The sequence below is a fragment of the Oryx dammah genome, unplaced genomic scaffold (genome assembly GCF_014754425.2).
Source record: "Oryx dammah isolate SB20612 unplaced genomic scaffold, SCBI_Odam_1.1 HiC_scaffold_14, whole genome shotgun sequence".
NCBI lineage: Eukaryota > Metazoa > Chordata > Mammalia > Artiodactyla > Bovidae > Oryx > Oryx dammah.
This window is the reverse complement of record NW_024070198.1, coordinates 32,197,354-32,215,235: the sequence shown is the minus strand read 5'-3', so window position 1 is coordinate 32,215,235 and position 17,882 is coordinate 32,197,354. Positions and strand designations below refer to the sequence as shown.

The window sequence follows — 17,882 nt, the reverse complement described above, 5'->3', positions numbered from 1 at the left end:
CAGCAAATTCCCCACACCTGTTCCATGGGACCAGTCACCTGCCAAAGACGGGCTGCCAGCCCTTCAGGGGAGGCAGTGGGTCCAGCTGCTGGAGGAGGGCCTGGGCAGGGGGAGAGGCAGCTACAGAGCTCTACAGGCCTTCGGAAGAGCCAGTTGTGTTCTGCATTTCAAATGGGCTCCAGCGACCACTGCCGGGGAAATGCCGTATTTCTGCTGAGTCAGACTCCATTCCCCTGTAATGAGGGAGGTTCTCGGGGAAACATTACCATACTGGATGTGGGGGCTGCCCAGGTAAGGCAAGAAGACGATCTGAAAGCCAGAGGTTATGACTTTTGATCTAAGCGTTGGCTTTGAAATATTCACCGTTCCCATGGAACCCATTTGGGTAGGTGCTGTCCTTCATTCTTTTGAGAAAAAGGAAAAGTAAGTTAGAACAGTAAGTTGAGCTGTGTGGGGGCTGGGAGAGTCATGGGGCCCTTTGGCTAAAGGGGACGCAGTGCAACGAGAGCTGGAAGGCATAGAGGCTAAGGGGATTCAGGTGGGGTGCAAGCCCCCTTGGTCTAAATTCTCCGTGGCCCCTCTGGTCAAAGCAAGACTTCAGGCTGGCCCGTGGCGGAACAAGACTTCCTGGGTTGGTGGTCCTTTTCACCTTTCACATGTTGTATTTCCCCACCTTGTGAGTGAAATCTGACCTACCAGCGTGGAAGGCTTTGGGGGTTTTGAACTTGCCCTACATCAAATACACCCCCTCCTCCACTTGGGGGGAAACCCAGCCACTCTGCAGCAGACTCTAAGGGCATTTGATTGTCTAGAACACATCAAACAGCCCAAGTCTCACTTGTAAAAGTTTTACAAGAAAATCATTGAAGACTAGCCGAGCTACGCTTTCCCTCTCCTCCTCCTTAAATTCCAAGCCCGAGCTGATGTGCTCGATTCCCACACTTTGGTGTCAGCCGGCGGCAGAGCTCGGGGCTGGCGGGCACGCAGCAGTGAGAACCTCAACCCCTGGATCATTACAATTGCAGGCCACGGCTTGTGGGATCTAGTGATTTGGACATATTTTATTTAACCAGCTTAGTAAAAGGTAATATTCAGTAGCTGTGATCTATAGCAGAATTACAATTTTCAGGGTCAAGGAGGGATTTTGATATTAGGAGGTTGGGCAGAATTGCTATGAAATCTCATGAGCTGTCTTTAAAAATAAATGAGAAAATAGGTTATCCAAGAGTCATTGTAAGGGAAAAATCAATAGGCAGTGTCTATTCACTTGGGCTATCAAAATCCTTGAAATTTGAACAAAAGTTTCACGTTTAGTGTACTGTAGGTTTTGAAATATCAGCGCTGGAGGCTCGGTGGGTACAAATTCATTGTGCTGTGCATCCAAACGAGGCAAGTCTTGTGAAGCTGCTTGGCTTCCTCGGAAGATGGGGGAGTGTCTTGGTGACCAGACTAGATGCTGGGGGAAGGAGACAGGCAGTCCATGCAACCAACATTGAGAAGCACCTGCTGCTCTGGGAGGGGCGTGGCCAGTGGCTCAGTGCCCCTTGTTGGCACTGCCTCCTGTCCCGGGGGGAGGATGGATCCACGTGTCTTCCTGCGCACACAATTCACAGTGCCTCTGCTCTCAGATAGGAAAAAAAATGGTCATTTAATGGGGAACTTCCTGTCGGTGAAATTTTGGCTGAGCAGGTCACCTAGATTGATAGAAGCTGTCTTTCACTCAGTTCGTATCAACAAACATTTTTTTTCTCAGTGTTTCAAACGTGTCTTCAGATTTCCTTCTGAATGTTATACCCTTGGCATTTGAATAGGCTCAAATCAGCCCAACCAAGACTGCTGTGCCTCTCCAAGGTTTCTCTGTGACTCAATTCCTACGGCAGGTAATTGCCAGGAAACTGTCTGGTGGGTCTCCCTCACCAGCCTATGGGCTCTGGGCAAGGCAGAAACTCTCTTCTTTGGGTAGATGCTGTTTTCCAGTCCCTGGTGCCATCCTGACATTTAGTGTTAAAATATATTTTAAAACGTGTTTTAAAATGAGTATCTTTTTAATGAATTTTAAAAATGAATCTCTCTCTTTTTTTGAATCTAAGGCATGTCTGAAGTATTTTAAGGCCATAATCATGAAGGATCTTTATAAGAAATAAAGCAAGACATCCAAAAGTCCCCCAACCCCAATCATATGTCTCTACCGTGATGTCACAGATCAGCTTATTTAATCAAGATGAACGGGGTGGTGACGGTTTAGCATATATGCCTGGTGGGGTTTTCCATGGGTTACCTAGTTGAATCTTCATGTCGGTCCTTGGGGTGGCTGATCTTTTCCCTACTTTACAGTCAAGGAAACAGGCTCAATAGATCATCCCAATGCACCAATGAGGGAACCAGAACTCACATCAGGTTTGTGATGTCATCATCTCTGCCAGACCACGACTTAGGGCAATTAAAGAAGAAGAAAACCTGTGTTCAAAAGCAACCTTGAACTTGGTCCAAGTTTCATCACTAAAAAAAAAAAAAAAGACAGTGTCTATATTCACAGCCCAGAAGTTGTAACAAGAAACTGAAGATTTATAACATACCTTCACTTAGAAAGGGGATGGGAGGCAAGATAAATAACCTAAATGCAAAAGATGGGAATAACAGACTTTGGAATTAAGCGTTTTATTTAACTCATCAGATAGTACAAGTTAGTTCAGGAAACAACAATCAAAATGTATTACTTGTACTAACAATATGCAGAAGCACATTTCCAAGAAATCTAATGAAAATAAATGCTAGAAATAAATTATTTTGTGGAATACAGCAAATAAAAGATTTAAAAAAAATAACCCTGTGAATATTAGAAACAATGTGAGGTTCGGTGGAACTGGAACTTGAAACTAATGTCTGCATGAGATGTAAGAAACAGCGACACGTTAATAAAAATTAGCAACAGACATTTGAACTCCTTTTCCTCATCTCTTAGTTTTAGGAGTGATTTCTCCCCAGCCTCGAGACGGGCTTCGAGCATCCCTCCTGACACCCACCGTCTAAGTGATCCAGATAATGTAATCGCAGCATCATTAGGAACCATGAAATTGCAGTTCCTTAGGGAAGGAGAGCTATTGCTCAGTTACACAGAGAAGAGCGATTAATTAGCAGATCTCAGTTTAAAGCGACCATGTACTACACGGGTTCTAATCTCACTCTCGAGCAGCTCACAGGCCTAATGAATTATCTGGAGGAAGCTGAGCTGATGCCAGAACACATCACTCAAAATGTGATAATGAGTAAAACAAGACAAAAATCCAGAACTTTAAAATGATAGAGAGACATTCCTCTATAGAAGTAAAGCTATAAAAGAAGTCAAAGGAGGGGTCATCTAATTTTTGCTTTCTCCTAAAATGATGTTGTTGAGTATGCAATTTAGCCTTTGGACTCCACTGAGGCAAGTGGATCTAAATGGATTCATTCCTTCACTCCCTACACATTATTTTAAAGGGACAGGACTTTTGTAGGATATGCCAGGCTGCTACTTTGGGCCCATTCAACCCTTGGATAGTGAGTCCTCAAGGTCGATTGGACTCTACCTTGTCCACAGGCATGGCAGATTGAACTCTGGACTTGAACCAGCCCCCACCCCACCCACACACACCCCCATACCCCATGATGGTAGGCTTGGAAACAATTCTGAAATGGAGATCTCTTCCCACCCCCGCCCCCACCCTGGCAGTGTAACTCTAATCAAGTTTGTTAGCATTCTCAAGAAGATGATCTGAAAGCCAAACCTGGTTGGTACCCAGCCTCCCTGGTGCTGATGCTGAGCCTCATACTAGGCTCTGAAATCCTGGCTCTTGCCAGCAAATAGAATGGATGAGTGCAGAGATCAATAGTGGTCTTTGCACACTTTAGGCTCAGCTGTGGGGCCGACTGCCGTCTTTCCACTTCACAACTTGCTTGGATTCCAGGTTCAAGCTCTCTGGGCACTTACACCTCCACCATGCATGTATGGGAGGTGGTGGGTGGTCAGACTGGGCCTTCAGGTCTAGGACACAACACCTGGGGGGAGCCTGACTTATCAATGGTGGGGAAACCCACATGAGTGGGGCTGAATTCCTGTTCTAGAATGAAGGGCTGGCTGTGGCTCCCAGGCTGGGGATTGACACCACATCCCGGTTTCTAAATCTCTTCCAGGGACTGGATCCAAGTGCACATTCATAATGTGCCCATGAGCAAGGGCGGAGAAACACACTGCTCATGGTCGGGTTTCCTGATAGGAAAATGGGTGCCTGAGAGGGAAAGTGACTCATCCAGGCGGGACTGGCTCTGTGATTGGTGAGATCCAGAGCAAGGCAAAAATGTGGAGGCTCTGGTTCAGAAAGCAAGAAAAAAATGCTGTTTCCTTTCTTCCCTGGTCTCTCTCTCTTTTTCGATTTCTCATAGTGTTTACAAATTTCTAATCTTCTACATTAAATCAAAAATTTAAATTACTAGCACAAATGGTACCATTCACTTTTATATTGTACAGCGCCAGTTTTACATGCAAATGTTGGCATATTTAACACGTATAGATTCGCCCATTGTACACTGTATTTTGTGGCTCTTAAGAGGGTGCCTCAAACTGGCCAGAAGAGGCAAACCAGATTCAGGGAAGCAGGAAGAAGGAGGACAGGGCTCCCCCAGGCATGGAGTGGGACAATGGGGATTCTCCCCAGGGAGTGGGACAATGGGGATTCTCCCCAGGGAGGGCAGGCCCTCACCGGCCTGAGTCCTGCCTGGTGACTTGGGACCCATACTTGCCCTGGAGCCTGAAGGTCAGGTTCCTTTCCTTCCCAGTGGTGGGCCAGACATGCGTTGCCTCAAGCCTGGGGCAGGAAGTGGGGTCAGGCCTCTCCTTGCACAGGCTCCCTGCCCCAAACTTCAGCAGACAGGCAACCCCTTCGATGCACTGTATACACTAGATCCCCGGAACAGGGGGACCAGATGCTTGTCCCTGCAGAGTACCCCGTGAATGCACCCCGATTCTGCCAGAGTAGGGTAGGGGCTGCAGCCACCATGTCCCCCCCCAAGGCACCGTGGGGTGGGCATGCTGACCCCACCCCCTCCATGCCTGGCCCCGGGTTGGGGGCAGGCGGGCAGTGGTTGCTGAGTGGAGGTGGGGAGGGGATGGCTGAGTGTAGCTAGGTCTGCAGGAGACAGAAGGCAGAGCAGTTGAGAGCCAGACCCCAGGAACAGGCAGGCGGTGGGACGCAAGACCACATGAGCCAAGGCGCAACCCCCCCTACTTCCTGGTCCATTGTCCCATCAGACTTCATTTACAAACCACAGCTTTTACCAAGAGAAAACTCTTTAAGAATCTCAAGACAGTAATACAGAGCTTGAAACCCTAAGCCTGGGGACCCTCTGAGTGCAGATCCCATGACACCAACCCTGCATTCAAGACCTCTCAGAAGCTCAGTAGGCCACATCTCCTGGCCTTCTAGAAGGTTCTACACACCAAGGCTGCCATCTTAACCCTGGGCCCTTTACCCTTGCTTTGTCAGGAGCATTCCCTTTTCATTGCGATAGATGACCGGAGTCGGCAGAGACCGGCTTTCCTGAGACTTTCCAGCCCGGTTTTCCCATTTGCTGGGTGAGGAGCCAAAGCCAGGAACAGGGTATGACTTGCAAAAGGCACAGCAGGGCCCAGTGCTCGGGACACCAGCGGCCCAGCCCACATGGAAGATGCCAAACTTGGGGGGGACCCGGGAGTCCTGGGTGGTCGCGCTGCCAGGCTGTTCCCGGGCGTGAATGCACTGCAGCAGATCTGCAGGAGCAAGGCCTCTCTAGGGGTCCCCCAGATCTAGCAGCATCCGCTCAGCATCCGCACCTCTCCTGTGGGCTCAGCATCAGGGTGGGGCTCTAATCATTGTTTCTCACAAAATTCTTGTGTGGAGTGGGGTGGCTAGTGATGGTGGAAGGGGGAGGAGAGATTCCAGGAATCTCAGCGCTTTCCCCAGGTGATGTTTGTGGCTCAGTTGAGGAGTGAACCAGCGGTGTTTGTTGTTGTTCAGTCACTAAGTCATGTCTGATTCTTTGTGAGCCCATGGGCTGTAGCACGCCAGGCTTCCCTGTCCAGGAAAGAGAGCCAGGGTGTCCCCTGCCGATTCCTCAGAAGATACGACATTCAGGAGAAAAGAGTGACCATAGCCAACATAGGTGGAATTGAGTTTTTCTGTGCACGATGGTTTTAAAAGTGCAGCTGAGGAATGTTGGTTCCTGTGGTGCAAAGGTCAACACTATCAAGGAGGCCAGTGTCCCCGTGGCAGGGCTGTGGCCTCTAGAATATGGTGCTCGTTGAAGTCGAAGTTCCTTGTGCAGAAGAGAGAAGCCTGGCTGGAGGCCGGAGACTTGGCCTCCACCCCAGCGGTGCCACGGACTTGCTGGGTGATCTTGAAGAAGTCTCACTCCCTCTCTGAGCCTCATTTCCCCATCTGAAAACAAGCAGGTAGGGCTAAATGGTCCCGACAGCTCAGACAGCTCGAGGGCTCTGTGAATCCAAGCTCATCCATCTGCTTGGCTTTTGCCGCCCAAGCTGTTTCAAGGTGGCCAGCCCGGAGTTCAAGGGACGCTGATCCACATTTGCTCATTTCAATACCCTGCTGTTGGACTCCATGTGTTTCATCTGCCCTCACAAAGGAGCTCAGGGAGGCCGGTCCAGAGGCTGGAATGCCCGGGCCTCTCCCAGCCCCGAGTGCCACGCGCCCAGACATCAAAGTGTCTCCAGAGTCTGGGGGTGCTTGCGAGGGAGGGTGAACAGCTCACCCCCGTGCCCAAATCTGGATTCTGCTTCTATTTTCCCCTTTCCATGTGGGGGACAGAGGGGAGAAGAAGGGGAAAGAAGCCTTTGAAAAAACGTCTCCTGCTCCATCTGTTCAGCCCGACCCCACTCCCGTGGTGCACCTCTTAGCTGCTCGGCAACTTTTTTCCTTTTATGATATTTTGGGTTTCCGATTGCCTGCTAAGTCAAACCTTTGTCATTTAATAAGCAGGGGAAAAAAAAAATCCTCCAAGTCAATCTTAGTCAAAATGGTTCCTATTCCTGTTCCTGGCCTTTCCTGGGCAGCTCTTGATGTACAAGGGGCCAGTGCTCATGCGGACCCGGCCACTGGCAGGAAAGAGTCAGTCTTAGTCCTGTTCAGACAGGGCAACTGCGCAAATGTAGGCGGGGAAATTGCAAGGAGGAACGGATACACAGCGCTGCTGTCTGGAAAGGACTTTGCCAAGTGATTCGTGGATGTGCGCCTTATCTCAGGGTCAGCAGTGGGAGGTGGCAGAGGCGAAGGCATCGCCAGCTGATGTCCAACCCTGAGAGTCACTTGTCTGGGATCAGAGAGCAAGTCAGTTCACTGGGCCTGAAAACAGCTTTCTGACCTCCAGCCCCAGGGCTGGGGAACTATTTTACCTGTTTTCTTATCCATCTTCTTGACCTTGTATCTTTGGGGCTTGGAACATAGTAGATGCTCAATGAATATTTATTGACTAGATAAACAAATCTGATTATACCCCTCATGTTTCATATGGAGAGACTATTTAGAAGTCTCGCTGGGGACAATAAGGAGCTCACTGAAGCCATCCAACTCTTGTTCTCTCCATGACTTCTTGGGAGGGATGGGCATGGATGAAGAGGAGATGGAAATGAGGCAGAGAGAGGCTCTTGAGGGTCACCATGCCCCGCTGTGTCAAGACCCCAGGGAGGGGAAGTGTGGGGAGGGTCTTCTCAAGGTGTATGTGAGCCATTTGGGTGCTTCCCCCAAATGTCAACTTGTATATCACAACAGCCTGGGCCTCCCGTCACCCTCAGCAGGACTCGGCTGGGAGGCTGGAGTAGCTCTTGGAGGAACGCAGTCTGCTGGACCCCAAGATCAGCCGTGCTGATGGTACCACCTGCTTCCCTGTTCTGTCCTCCTTCCCCACCACGGCAGTGCTGCGGGAGGTTCTTGGGGGACCTCGATCAGTTCCCTCTGCCCGGCAGAGCCCACATGTTCTCAGAACTCCTGTCTGTGCAGCTGTGGGCCCCAGCCAGGTGTGTGTGGACTTTAGGGGCAAGGCTGTGCCCCCAGTAATGCATCTGTTACCAGAAGGGCAGCTGATGCCAAGAGAAATCTTCAGGGAGCTGGTCCCAGGGAACCCAGACCCCCGTCCCTTCTCCTCTTTCTCAGAGGCTGCAAACTGCTCCCTCCAGTGGTGGGTCGCTTCTCCCCCGTACCCTGTCTCCCTCAGGTCCAACCTTTCACCAGGGGGATTGGTGGCTGAGGACACTGCCTACGGGATCATAAATCATAAATTGTCCTAGGGTCCAAGGTCAGAACCCAAAGGAGGAGAGTTTTCAAAGGTGGGGTTTCAGGTGTCTCCCAGCCCATAGGCTGTCACCACGAAGGGTCCTGGCTGACCTTACAACTGTACACCCTTCAGAGGGCCCAGGCCTTGCCTTGGCCACTTCCTTTGTCCAGAAGAGAAGCGAACAAGGGGATGGGGCGGTGTGGTTGGGGCCTTGAGGAGCGGGGCTGGCAGGCTTCGGTCCCACCTCTACCAGCCTCCAGTTGACGCTTCTCCACTGAACTTGGCAACAGCTCCTGTCCTCAAGGAGGCGATGGGTTCTGGTCACAGTCTCAGCTCCCCCCCCTTGTGATGAAGATGGGGAAAATTAAGAGGAGAATGCAATACACCTGCCCCCCTGCCGAGCCCCGTGGTGGGCATACAGGAGGCCTGCGTGTCAGCGGAGGGCTCCTCTGAGGAGCAGAACTTTCTGGAGAGAAGTTGAAGCCTGAGGTTGTATTTGTTCTCAACTCTGTGGGGCCTCGTCATACGGAAAAAAAGAAAAAAAAAAAAACCACTTCTCTCCAACTCAGGTACTTTCCCTGGCAATATAAGTTAAAAACGAAAAAGTTGAGGCAACAAAGCGCCGCTGAGCTGGAGCAGGGCCTTGGCTCCCCCCGGTCCTGTCCCCTCCTGAGCACACCTGGGGGAGGCTGGGGGAGGCGGGGGTGGGCTGCACTCAGCGGTGCCCGTCCTGCCCCCAGGAAAAGTCCAGGCAGCTCTCAGCGGAGCAGCGAGCGCGGCCGATCAATACAGGCTTCGGGGCCGCTGAGCTATTATTCACGCCAAAGGGCCTTGTTTGGATGAAGGGGAGGAGGGGTGCGTGGGTTCACAGACTCACAGGCCCGGCTCTGCTTCCTGGCGCTTCCCCTCTCTCTGTGATGCCTTCGTTATTTATGGAGCGTGAGTAGCAGGTGATTCAGGCTGAGGAAGTGCTTTTTCCACAGCTTGGTGGGAGCCCCATGAGGAATGGCAACAGAGGTGGCCGGGAGATTTGGGTCAGGGTTCTGGGCGATAAGCGCCCTGCCTTTCCTCTCTGGCTGTTTGTGAAGGAGGGCGATGATAGGCCCAGGGTGGCAGGAGGTGGGGCCTACTAGCCTATGCCCCTCCTTCTTGGCTGTTTACTGGGATGAGCCCCTCTAACCGTCTTCATCCTCAACTTGCACACTGTTACTTATGTCATCATACACTCCCAACCTCATACGCTCCCATTCCTGTCCTGCCATCTTGGTTGTTGCTCCGCCATCTTGTTGCCCCGCCATCTTGGTTGCTCCGCCATCTTGGTTTTGTCCTACTTGCCTCTGGTAAGCTGGCTCAGGGACATTTACCTTGTTACTGACCTGAAAGCCTAATGGACATGGGCGGTCTCTCTCAGCGCTCAATATGTCTTCTCTCCTCCACAAGAGGAGGGGACACTGACCTTGGCTCCATCACCCATTTCAGGACCCTGTATCCACCCTTGGTGGTTAGACACACCAATCACACACACCATTCTCCTGGGCTATACTGCCTGTGCCTGGCTGCTCTTGGTTCTCCTTCAAGGACTCCCTTCTTGGGTGCAGTGCCTGTGGCTTGAAGAACTTTCTTCTGTGTACACATTCACCTGCCCCATTTTAAAAAGGGGTGTCTAAGAGCCACCTGACTATTCACATAATGTGGGCAGCCTCTCGCAGGTACCATTGGCTTAAGTCTGGTGTGCTGCAGGCAGAGAAAAGCCATATAAAGAGAGCTTCCTGAGTTTTTGTTTCAGATATGTGAGGCAGAGCATAGGGTTAGGCCAAGTGTCTGGGCCAGCCTCTCCTCTCAGGCAGTAACCTTGACCAGTGTCTCGGGGAGGTGGACTGGGGATGGCTCACCACAGAGCCTTCCTTCCTTCTTTCTGGAAAAACAACTCTGAGCAAGCCTTTTGCTGTGGTACATGGAGTCCATTCCAAACAAAGATGGCAAGTTGACGTGTGACTAATTTAGAGTGGACTGAAATGGAGGCTTGAAATCCTCCAAACCCTGGGGTGTCTGCTGTTTCTAAGCCCACAGTAATCCATGAGGCTTGAGGCCAGGCCTCACCTGGCTCACACCTGCTGGACTCTCCTGTGCCATGGCTCCTGGAGGGCCATCTGTCCTTGCCTGGGCGATGTTGAGAGGTGCTGGGCAAGGAACATGTACCATCTCTCCTCTTCACACCCATGGAGAAGTTGCCCAAGGGGTCTGGGCTCTCAGGGGCTGGGTAGGTGGGAGTAGAAAGAGCCTGGGAGAAAAGTACCCTCCATTCCCTGACATGGACCAGAACACCCCCGCTCTGCCAATGAACCAGGCCTCTGAGAGTGGCAGCATGGTTATGTGAACTCATCGAATCAAATGGGGTGACCAGACGCAGCCAGCAGTTACAACCTGGAAGATGCCTCTGACTTCTGACTTAGGAAAATGATAATGATATTGGAACATTTTCCCTCAATCTCATAACCTGTGGAAAAGCCGAACATGTCACCAACGCCAAGTCACAGAAAGGAAAAAGAGGCGAAAGGTCAGTCCCAGGAAAGCACTGCTTCTGTTGTCTAAGAGGGAAGCACTGTTTGCAGTGAGCTCATTGACCACAGAGAGATGGCCCAGACACGCCCCATCACACCCTCCCAGCACCAGCCAGCTGGACGCACAAGTGTTCCTTTGAGAGGTCTCTACTCACTTTCACTCCAGACCACAGTCCTCCAACCACATACTCAGGTAAAGGCAGGAGGCAAGTGGGCCAGAGACAGGGGACTCACAGGTTCCTTGGAAACCAGCCCCAGCCACAACCAAGCAACGGTCCTTGGCTCTGGATACACCGTTCTCCCAGGAAAGTCATCGTCACTCCTGAGCACTGGGTGCCCCACTAGGCTAGCAGTTCAGACCAAAGAGATGAGGAAATCATGGCTGGTAGTTAATTCTCATCTACGTAGACAAATGGCTATACATATTTATGATGGGAAATTTCATTATTTAAAAATGCTGCTCTAAATTTCCAGCTAACTCCATGAAGAGTGCCTGCCAAACAGGTTGCAAATTAAGAACAATTATTTTTCTCTTCTGCATTTGAATAGAACTTACAGCTAAAGTCATTTAAAGGGGTTAACATCCACCTTAATTAAATATTAAAGTGTGCCTGTACCTGCTGCTATTGTTGCCCCTTCGAATAAGATATAACCTATTTTTGACAAGTTTTCATCTTTCTCTGTGGAAGACGCTACATGAAACCAAATCAGTGGCAAAGAGGAGAGTAATGAATAATCTATTTCATATTCCAACAGTACCCGGAGCTCGGAGTGGAAAAATATTCAGTTGGATGATGGCAAGAGGCTGCTGGGGTACCACATGACACGGCTAATGTTTAAATAATAATAATAAAAAAAGCGATAAACAAATCATTAGCCCTTAACAGTTGTTTAATGCAATTTGTTAATGAACATAATGGTGGAGACTAATAATGAAAGAAAATAAAAACGTCTAAACAGGCGCCAAGTTGCTGGCGATGCGCAATTATTTCCTTGTCAAGTTTTTATGATTTAATGAGCCCCTCTGGGACTGACGGCTGTCAGTCAGTCGTGACTTTTTGACACCATTACAACTTCAAATACAGCAGCAGGCAGGCTGTTTTCCTCGGATTTGAAATACTGAAATGATCTGACAGTTTTAAAGAAAAGATGTGCAAAAAAAAAAAAAGGGAGAGAGAGAGGAAGAGAAAGACAGTTGCTTTCCTTTCTTTCTTTTTTTTTTCCCTCTCCCCCTCCCTTCTTCTATGGAGTAGATAATCTCTGGATGCTGTTTGGTAATGAAAATCCAATCACTGAGGTCATTATCTGATGAGGTTTTTGGAACAGGCAGGCTTTTTTCCCCCTCTTTATTTCTTTACTTAATGATAACCCTCAATGGGCTTGCCCCGCATGGGACGGCCAGAGCCGCACAATTTTGTTCACCATTAATTTCAGCCTTTGAAGCTCAGGGCTCAGAAGCAGTAGCAAAGCAAACCCCCCACCAAGCTGGTTCCAAAATAAGACAATCCAGCCTGCCTTAAACAGAATAGCAAATGGCCTCCCAGTCCAGGCCTGGCAGCTGACGTCAGGCCCGCTGCATTTGCCGGCATTCGTCTTCAACATGGAACATTTAAAACTCTTTACAACTTAAGAGACTTTAATTAAATTGCTTTTGATTCTGGAGCAGGGCAGCATCCGCTTTATTTATTCTGTCAGGGAAACTGTTTAGTCTGCATGAATTTTATATGGCAAGGGCTTCCTCCTTCCTCTTCCTCCTCCCCAGCAACCCCCAACCCTTCCGCTGAACACAATTTTTTAACAAAGGCTCCTGACTTCAGAGATATTCATCAATCAAGGTCTACGTACTAAGTTCCTAGGACCTTTCACAGTTCTATGAATGGCTTTGAATCGGTGGGCTTTCCCCCTTCCCCAGGGAGGCAGGGTGAACAGTGTTCCTCCCCCTCAAAGGGGGCTCCTTTGAGTCTGTCTGCAGAATCTGAGAGGGCCAGCCGGGGATTACGGGGGCCTTCGGACCAGCTTCCTACAAAGTGCTCACTATCCTGGTCTAGGAGGTTGTTCTCGAGGTGGACGTGATGGGGCTGTTAGGCCAAGGGTTATCTGTTCACCTTCTTCCCACTCTTGAGGTTGAACTGGGGCAAAGTCTCAGGCAAGGGCTGATAAAGAGATCGACCCCAAAGAAGCTGCCACTGTGGGGTGAGCCACGCCCTCTTTCCGCACTACCTCTACTTTCAACATGAACATCAGGTGAAATATTTAGAAGCCAGCAAGTTTAGATGATCAGATCAACCTGGCTTGCTAGGTGGCCTCAGGAAGTCTAGAGGCGTGAGGTGTGGCTGAGCAACCGATTATACACTTCAGCTAAGACCAGCTGTTTTGAGGGAAGCCACCAGAAAGGTTGGTAGAATACTTCCCCACCATTAGAGTTTCCAAACGAGAAGGAGATGACTTGTTGCCTTGCTTTTGCATCATTTCTTTGATGTGTTTCACACATACTCATTCCGTTATCAGAATAAAGGATTTTCTTGCCAGGATAGAGCCCTGAGGCTGATAGGAAAATTAGTACAGGCTTCCCACTCTTTTGCTGGGCTACTGCGCTCTGCCAAAATCCCATACCATCCTCGAGAAGTAAAGGCTGCGGCTTTATTTACACAATACTAAATGATTTATCTGAACACATGCAGGCCCTAGCCTGTTTCAATAACTGCAGTTTCTCGGGTGGATTTTGCCATTGTGTGTTTCCTCTCTAAACCATAATGGTTCTCTTCTGAGTTGGGGGAAGAAAAAAAAATCAAGTGCTGCATCCAGGTGATCTCAGCCCATGGACACAGGTAGTTAGCATTTTTTATGAAGGGAACAGGTTTGCTTTTCAAGGATTCAAAGCTCCCAATTACATTCAAAAGACAGAAAGGACCCTGGAAGTGCCTATGAAGTCTTAAGAAAAACATATTTTGCGTTATGACTAGGGGGAGAATGACCTCAGCTCAGGCAACCTGGAGCCTGATCATAAATGAACTAATTTTGAACGCAATTCCCAGTTCCCTTGGACAGGAAGAAACCAAAGAAAATCACAAAGCACGTTAGAGGTTTGAGTACCTTGTGGATTCAGGAAGGCTGTGCTCGTATTTGTTAGTGAAAAACCCAAGCCGTCCTATTGTAACGCACTGCAACCCGATTCTTTGAAAGGAGGTTAGTGGACGTTTTCCCATCAAGTTTATTTCCAGTGGATCAGCCTATAGGACTATACCATATTGATAATCACATCTGAAATTTCGCACCAATGGAATCAGGTTCCTGCTGTTCCTGAAATATTCATGTTCTCTTTACATACTGGAATGATGTGGAGAGAACCTTGACAGACCCTCTGCATGTATGACGGCTCCTTTCGACAGTACAAACATTAAGATGGAAAGGATACAGAGACGGCTACACAGGTCAGGGGAGAGGAGGCTACCAGGAAGCACCGAGCTGGGGCACTCTCTGCCACCAGATTCTGGGGAGGATGGGATTTTTGGAAGGCAAGGAAATCTTTCCTGCAGCAGTAATCAAAGTTGTGAAAAGTGGATATTGGGCAGACTCAGCAAAAAATATTCTTGGGTTTAAAAAAAGAAAAGAAAAGAAAACAAAACAAAAAAAAACCACATAGAAAAACAGGAAAAGGGCTAAGTCAATTTCCCGCATAACTGCTTTTAAATACCCACCTTTACAATGAAAACGCGCGGGCAGGTGGACTATATTCATTACATCTGGGGAGGAACAGGACTGGTTTGCAGGGCCTGTCAGTGGCTCGGGCCTCTGCATTTTTTAGCCTCGGACATCACAGAAGAGCTGATCGGTGACACGAGGTGTGTGACAAACAGCACAGCCCATCAGAAGCTGCCGTGACTGACTCATCTGTGCCCTCTCCCCAGCCGTGACCCCTGCCACGCCCACAGGGCAAGCAAGAAGGTCACCCAGGCTACTCTGGTCAGGAGATGAAATTACCAAAAGGCAAATAAACACTCGCCTTCCCCTATAAAGAACAAATCTGGGTGAAGACAAACCTAGAAAAGGAAACCAACCCACATGCAAACAGGAATACAAAATATTTTTACAGTCTTTGCACTTCAGCTGAACAGTGGCGAGAGAGAGGGGGAGGGTCATTCAGAGCCTGTCAGCGCAAGAAAATGATTCATGTGACCATTTTGTCTTAATTACTCAGAACGAGCCGTGGTCGCTGTTTATCAAGGAAGAGCAGATACATCAGTGTCCTCTGACAGAAAAAGTGATCGCCGTCAGGATGGTGATAACCAGGACGATGCCCAGGATGACGATCAGGATCCGGTTCTGGATGATTCTAGGAGAGAGCAATGGAGGAAAAACAATTCACACAGATAACAGAGGACAAAGATCATATAAGACCAAGTTGGCTAATCAAAGGGAGGCTTCATGGGTGTCGGTTGGGAGCCTGGTATGAGATGTGTAAGTATGTGTGTGTGTGTGACTACGCAGCTCTGTGCTTCTAAACAATCCACCAGCAAATGAACGACTCTACCACGACTGTCACGCAGCACTGGGAGAAATGCTTACAGCAAAAGCTACAGTGATTCAAATGGCTTTCTGGGTTCCAAGTCCCATGTAGTAATCTTTCAGGGATCAAGGGCCCCATGCAAGCTTCTCTTTTCAATTTAACATGTGAGACAAGCCTCGTTTTTTTTTTTTTTTTTTCCCTCAGTGTTTCCCGTGAAAGTGAAAGACTAAGGAAACATGTCACAGTAAGGTACTTACCTGTACAGAAATACCCGGGGAAAAGTAAAAGAGAGACTTAGGAAGAAAAGGACAAGATTAAGAAGCAAGTGTCAAGCTTGCAGCTCAGGCTACGAAACCGTCATCTGTCACTGGCGCTCACGCTCTGTGACACCAGGACGAAACATTACATGTGCTCCGTGGCAAAAAAAAAAAAAAAAAAGATAGAAATGCGGGTTCATATAAAATATGGCCCAGGTGCCTGGTGTGCTTTGGTTGGGGGGCCTCACCTCTCGGGACTCCCACCCCATCAGCCCTGGCTCTGCCAAATGCAGATGGGGAACTGGGAGCTGGAAGAAGAACTAGAGTGAAGATATATGCTCCGAGAATGCCTGCAGAGGGCTTCTGATGAAGTTGTTTCATAATCTGATACCTCATTCTGAGAAAAGAGGTCAAACATCACAATCCCTGGTTGAGGTTTTCCAAGGGAAGCTGGGTCAAACAGCCTCGCCCACACTTGCTCCCACCAAACCAAGCAGGCAGAAATAGAGGTGGACTGGTGGGCCCTCCAGGTGGCTGTCCGTCCCATCAAGACCTCATAGCAAACCCCAATCTGTCCATCCTCCAAATATCAAGAAGAAAAAGATCTGCTGGGGATTTCCCTGGTGGACCAGTGGCTAAGACTCCATGCTCTCAATACAGGGGGCTTGGGGTTTGATCCCTAGTCAGGGAGCTAGACCCAACATGCCCCAACTTAAGAGTTCTCATGTTGCAACTACAGGTCTCCCATGCCACAATTAACATGGAAGATCCTGCATGTCACAACAAAGACACGGCATAGCCAGATAAATAAATATCAAAAAGAAGAAGAAAAAATTCAGCTGCCTGTCTAGACACAGAACACTGGATGGGGACTCCCATAGGAGGAGCTAGGTGGGACCACGCAGACCCCAGTTTAACAGAGACCCTACCCTCCTAACCTCATATCTTCGAGAAGAAATCTTTACAAGGTGTTCACAGTCTTTTCTAGCTTCTGGATGAGTTTCTTTCTCAGAAGGATGATAGCATTCTTGTGGTTTCAGCTGGATTCTCCCTCGCCCACCCCTTTCCTCCCCAAGCCTAAATGGATGGACAGAGACAGTCACATCAGACAAACCCACTCCCTTGTGGCCCCCCCTTGGAGGACCAGCTCTCTCCTCCTGACAGGTTACAAAATGATCACATTTGCTGACACGTCTTCCGCAAAACTGCTTTAGTGCCTGTGTCCACTTTCCTCGAAGGAGATGAATGATTCGCCCGGTCCTCATTTATCACGTAAGGCTCAGCTAAGATCTGTCTCGTTTGCTTCTTCCCTTTTCCACTAGAAAGGCTGCACCCTGACATTAATTCTTCTGTGATGACAGCTAATTCAGACTTAACAGGCCATATTTACTCAGGAGCCAGGAAGATCCTCTGTTCCCAAAATAAAGAAGTAAAAACGGGACTTCACGGCTTGTTAAAAGCGAGGCTAATTACGAACACTAATCAGAGCGACGTGGTGGCTTGATTTAAAACCTAAATGGATTTTGCCCCCCTTCTTTCGGGAAGGGGCAGAAGTCTTCAGAACCGTCCCTACCCATCCTGTTTGCCCGAGTCACTGTCAAAATCTCTTATTTACCACAGTCACCCGCATCAGACTTGCAAAGGAAATCAGCAAAATTGAAACTCAGCAGTGAAACAGATTAAAAGCATGAAAACTCTTTAAAATTCTGCCTTAAGTAATATACGGTAGTGTGTCTCTTGGTTGACAACCATTTTATTTGTGGGTTGAGGGCCCCAAGGCATCCATGATGCTAATTTATAAAGGATTAACTGTGAGTGTTACTTGTTTAATCTGAGGCATGGTTAGAAAAATGAAGACACAGGAATCCCTAAATCCTCAGCTCTTTCCGGGTTTTCCTAATTGGGTTTCCCTCATCTCTAGGCAAGGAGGAGTGGGCTTCACTCATGATCTTTCCTAATGGGTCGTATCTTTAATTCACTCAGCGCACACACACCTGATCCCAAGAAGGGTGCCACAGGCTCACAGAGGTTCAGAAAGACCTTGGTGCATCCTCAGTTCCTGGTGCCGTCACCTCTGCAGCCCCGGCACAAGTCATGGTGACTGGCAAGTAGGTCCCCAGGAGAGCCATCCAAAAGATGGCAATGAAAGAACTGCAGTTGTGATCATTCCACTCAAAGGAGAATGGAGAAGAAATCTGCGCAAATTTACTTTGCAGGAAAATCTCACGGAGTCTACACAGAAAATCCTGAAGTTAAAAG

The 17,882-nt window shown here is 48.9% G+C and overlaps 1 protein-coding gene across 4 annotated transcripts in view; it reads right to left on the bottom strand.

Annotated features, from left to right (window-relative positions):
* Nucleotides 1-2,642: 2,642 nt before the first annotated feature.
* VTI1A (vesicle transport through interaction with t-SNAREs 1A) overlaps nt 2,643-17,882 on the bottom strand; it is a 382,025-nt gene continuing 366,785 nt past the window's right edge. For 3 of the 4 annotated variants that reach the window (XM_040254974.1, XM_040254972.1, XM_040254973.1), the window contains one exon: nt 2,643-15,192. Coding sequence is in view for 2 of the 4 variants with exons in the window: in XM_040254972.1 (XP_040110906.1) it covers nt 15,099-15,192 (94 nt within the window). In the remaining 2 variants the exon portion in view is untranslated. The remainder of the gene's footprint in view (nt 15,193-17,882) is intronic. The other variant, XM_040254976.1, reaches the window with a different exon arrangement.